At 36.5% G+C, this 4693-nt stretch overlaps 1 protein-coding gene across 1 annotated transcript in view; it reads right to left on the bottom strand.

Moving 5' to 3' along the window:
- slc1a8b (solute carrier family 1 member 8b) overlaps positions 1-4247 on the bottom strand; it is a 15748-nt gene extending 11501 nt beyond the window's left edge. Inside the window, exons 1-3 of the mRNA XM_024267209.2 lie at positions 3748-4247; positions 2619-2698; positions 906-1121 (exon numbers count right to left, since the gene is read on the bottom strand). Coding sequence (XP_024122977.1) covers positions 906-1121; positions 2619-2698; positions 3748-3912 — 461 coding nt within the window. The 5' untranslated portion in view covers positions 3913-4247. The remainder of the gene's footprint in view (positions 1-905; positions 1122-2618; positions 2699-3747) is intronic.
- Positions 4248-4693: the final 446 nt, after the last annotated feature.

Below are 4693 nucleotides of genomic sequence, written 5' to 3' on the forward strand. Positions count from 1 at the left end.
TCACAAGTTCCACCTCTGTTACGCCATTACTACTCAAGTTCTATCTTTGTTACTCCATTATTTTACAGGCTCCGCCTTTGTTCTGCCAATATTTCACACTTATCATATACATCACGCCATTATTTTACAGGCTCCGCCTTTGTTCTGCCATTATTTCACAGACGTTGTCAATATCACGTTATTGTTTCACAGGATCCACCTCATTTATACCATTATTACACAGGTTCTGTTCTTGTGACCATTATTTTGGAGGCCTTGGTGTTCCCGCGGTAAGCTTGAGATTTAGCTGCAGGTTGAGTCTCCGTCAGTGTAAAACCGCACAGCTTCTACGAAAGGACGGGCTTATCCGGTCCAAAATAATGTCTACTTATTCTTAGCTGGTGTGTTGCGTGGGAGTGACGCTGCAACAGTCCTGTTTGTGTCGACGTCCATCGATTCGCACAAATGAATTTTCTCAAACTTTTGGAGTTTTGTGCAGTAAAAGTTCTATCAGAATGAGAAGAGTTTATTGTAACTGTTTACGTCGGAGATGTTTAGAGACAAACGTTTGTCCTAGAAAGAAGAGATAATGCGACCAAGAGACAAAGCTGAAGTCTCCTGAATGGCAGGAACAACAAAGAGGGCTTTTCCTTTGTTCTGAGAGGAGTGGACAATCTGTTTCCATTGAGAAGAACTTTTCAGAGAACCTAAATATAACTCTAATCCCAGCTGTAAGCCTTCACACGGTAAGATTCAGTAGGAATGGGAACTCTTGGTGTCCTTCAAGTTAAAGAAAACGACTTCACCCTTAAATCTCATTCCATTAAATAAGCTTTCGGGAATATCTCGACTCTGGTCGAAGCCGTCATGTGAGAACCTTTCATCAAACAGAACAGCAGCTCATCCGGTCAAGTGTGAATGTTAACCTGATGAGGTCCAGCAGCGCGTCGGCAGAGGTCATGACGGGCCCCGTGCTGGCGTGGTGACCGTCCTTCTCCGACCCCGTCCCAGGATGAATGATGAGGACCAGCACAATGCCGACGATGACGGCGATGAAGGTCGTCCACAGGTAGTAGGTGATGGTCAGAACTCCTAACCTGCCGCTCGCCTTGGTGTCCATGGCTGACAGGCCGGACATCAAACTGCACATGAATAGGAAGTTTTGATTGTTTTTAGTAATATTTTGATGCAACAGTTTGGGATTTTTTTTTTAAATGACATAATCTTTTTTGTGAACTTAGATTTCTAAATTCTGATAATTAATAAATCCTGCTTTAAAGAAGGGTGCTCAGACTCATCATCATTAAGAGACAGTGCACTCATTTTATTTTTGAGGGAAGTCAAGTTGATTGGAAAAATTTGGATTTTTATTCTGCAGATATTGAGAAATTTGGCGGCTCTGTTGAAAAATAGATTGACAAAAATACATATTTTTGTTTAATTGCAATTAAACAAAAATATGTATTTTTGTTTAACTGCAATTAAACACTGTAAAAATTTAACTTTGGATCAATTAACTATGTAATAAAACACTTGTTTTATCAAATCACATTTTTGAGTTGAGTAAACCATTAACTCAACATTTTTATTTTGATAAAAACTGGAAAACTTTAAATGTAAAAAATTACAGAACTTTTGTTATTGACCTTTTACAGTGTAATCGTTGAGGAAGGGGAAAATTTTGATTTTTGTTACTCAGTTTGATGTAGTTTGATGCTGCTATTGATCAGACTTTCCTCGGCTACATCAGAAAAACAAATAAAAGTTACATTTTTGATTCAAATTGTGGTAAAAACTGTAAATAAGTAGATGGAAACCCTCTTTTTCTTTACTTGTAGAACCTAAACGCCACACTCTTCCTTTCCTGGTACAAACCTTTATTTATATTTGCTATAAAAAGATACTTTAATATTTAGTATTTTTGTCTTTCTTGATATCTACGAGTTTAAAACAAAAAGACAAATACATTTGAATTAGAAACCAAACTGCAGACTCAATAATAAAAGCTTGGAGTGTCTCCAGGGTTGTGAGTATAAAAGGTTCCAGAATGTCAAAATGCTTTTCAACATTTTTCTCTTTGACTAACTGGAGTTTCTGTTTTTAAATTTAAATTTTTTTGTGTTTAGTGTCACTTTTACCCACATTTAGCTTGAGTGTGTTCAAATCTGTAAAATGCTGCTGTGTGCATATTAATAAAAATCAAAGTAAATGGTCATGGAATTTATTTTTTTGATGTACTTTGAGTCATTTAGCAGATTTCTTTTCATCTTAAGTCTCACAGGTTGATTGAAAGCAGGGTGGGGGTACGTGACTTGCTCAAGGACACAATGTCAGTCAAGATTGGAAATTGAACCCCAGCTAACAGTCGAGTAGCTTGTTCCACTATAGCAGTTTTTTTTACAGGTATCCTATTACTAACTTATTATTTAATAGTATAATTAATTTTTAGTTCATTTTCTGACTTATTTCACTTTTTGCTGATAATAATCCAGATTTTAACTATAAACCAAAACATTTTTTGACTCAAATCCAATGAAAATCATTTTAAAATTATACTAATTTTGGTTTATTTTGAAGTTTTCTATCTTCTTATTTTATCAACTTTTTAAAACGTGTGTAATTATTCGATGACTCCGTACCTGGATGTGATGAGCGGCAGAATTAGCATCTTCAACATCCTCATCAGCAGTTCTCCAGGAAACGCAAAGTAGATTTTGGCCTGGAAAAGAAAATCGATGATTAATGATCGATTCTATAAATGGTTTTTACTGCTGTATCCGCCTCATCTAAATGTATTTATGAATAACAGTCAGTATATTTCAGGAAAATAAGGAAAACATTTGACAACAGTTCAACTTTTTAAATTGATATAAAAAAATTACCATGAAAACGGTTAAATGTTAAAAAAAATGTAAGTCTAAAAACAGAAATAGAGTCTGAAATTTATAAAATAAAAAAGCTTAATTTTTTTTCTCTTTTTTTTCTTTTTAAAATAGCAGTTTAAAGTCTTTTTCCTTTTTGAATATTTACTCTAATCTCATGTAAACTGGCTTATCCCTATAAACCTTACACGTCCCGCTTTTGCAGAAGAGTGCCACAGATTACATCAGGTCAGCACTAAGTATCTTTATTTATCTGTTTTTTAATAAAAAAATAATATACAACACTATTTTGGTCAGGTTAGACAAATACTGGTACTGAATTCCCGTCAACAAGCTGCTGAACCGTCAGTCTTAGCTTTAACACTGTTGCATCCTCACAGGATTTTTGTTAGAAATTTGACTTCCTGCCAAAATTCACTAAGCTGCTTAAAGCATCTTACGTCAAAATGACCCACTGAGTCAGGTACATAACCTTCAAATCGACGCTTGCACTCCTCTGGACTTAGTATTTCCACAGCAGGAAAAACTTGAACATAAATTCCCTGAAGTTATGATGGTCACTCATACTCTCAGTAAAGAAGAAAAGTCTAAAAATCTAAAAAAAAAAACATTTTGGGGGAAAGGATGCTCAATGAAACCTGATTTTAGAGGTTTAAACATTGTTTTAACTTTAAAATTGATTTATAAAGTTTAAAGGAATGTGCTATTACACAGAAAAACAATAATTAAAATGTTTTAAGGTGAAAAACTCACTTTTTCTTAATTTTCTCTTCTTGTTGCATCAATTAACTTCTCATTTTCTACCACACTGGTTCATTTTTTTTTATATACTAAAGCATGTCATTTCAGATCCAACATCCGCCCCCCAAATTGTCTCCATCCCTACCTGTGTGGAAAGGTTGAGGGTCCGGAGGGAAAATCCGAGCACACAGCCGGTAACGACGGCGAAGACGGAGAGCGTCAGCAGCCCGTTCCTCCTGCAGTAGTCCTTCATGTACTCCATGACCTTCACAGGCACCCAAAATTTGATAAACTTCCTCATCATCTCCATCCTGATTCAGGTGCTTTCCAGCCCCCCACCCCTCCAACTGTCCACAGATATCCGATTTCCTTGGACGGGAGCGACAGGTTTTTCTGTTCTTCTTCTCTTTTGTCCTGGAAAAATGTGAGGTGGACGAGAGCGAGACAACCTGATGGAATGTGGGTCCTGTAAGACTCACAGCCTCTCATCTGGGAGGAAGTGTTGACTTACCCATTCCAGGTAAAGCATCCCCTAAATGGATTATCTCTTCCAGAGACTCCCTCACAGTGAGCGAGGCCCATTAGAGTGGCTGGGAGCCAGATAAACATGAGCCCATTCATAGCTCAGTGTGTGTTTTAGAGCCCACCTCCAAGCCTTTCCATTCATAAAACAAACTGTAAATATATGCCCTCTAAAAATATCAGTGATTTTATTAGTCTTACATAATAAAATAAATTATTCTTAAGACTTTTGGACATCAGAGTGTTTTTTTTAGTATTTTGATTTACAAATACCCCCTTAATTTTACTGAAAATACTCTGTTTAAATAAAAAAAATGTTAACATGATTATATTACATCCCAAATAGGTGAGATTTGATTTGATAGGAGTTAAAAGTCTGAAGAATTCATTCAGAGTCATTGTCTGCTGCTAATCTGTCCTGGTTGTGGTTCTATTTTTGCGTCCTGTCTAATTGCGGCGCTGTCAGACGTCTGCTGTCGTCACTGAGTCTCTGCTGACCTAACAGGAGATTCCAAACGCCAGTCTTTCCTGTGTAACCTTGACTGTTGACGTCAGCTGGACAATCCAAT

This window comes from Oryzias melastigma, linkage group LG22 (genome assembly GCF_002922805.2).
Source record: "Oryzias melastigma strain HK-1 linkage group LG22, ASM292280v2, whole genome shotgun sequence".
Lineage (NCBI taxonomy): Eukaryota > Metazoa > Chordata > Actinopteri > Beloniformes > Adrianichthyidae > Oryzias > Oryzias melastigma.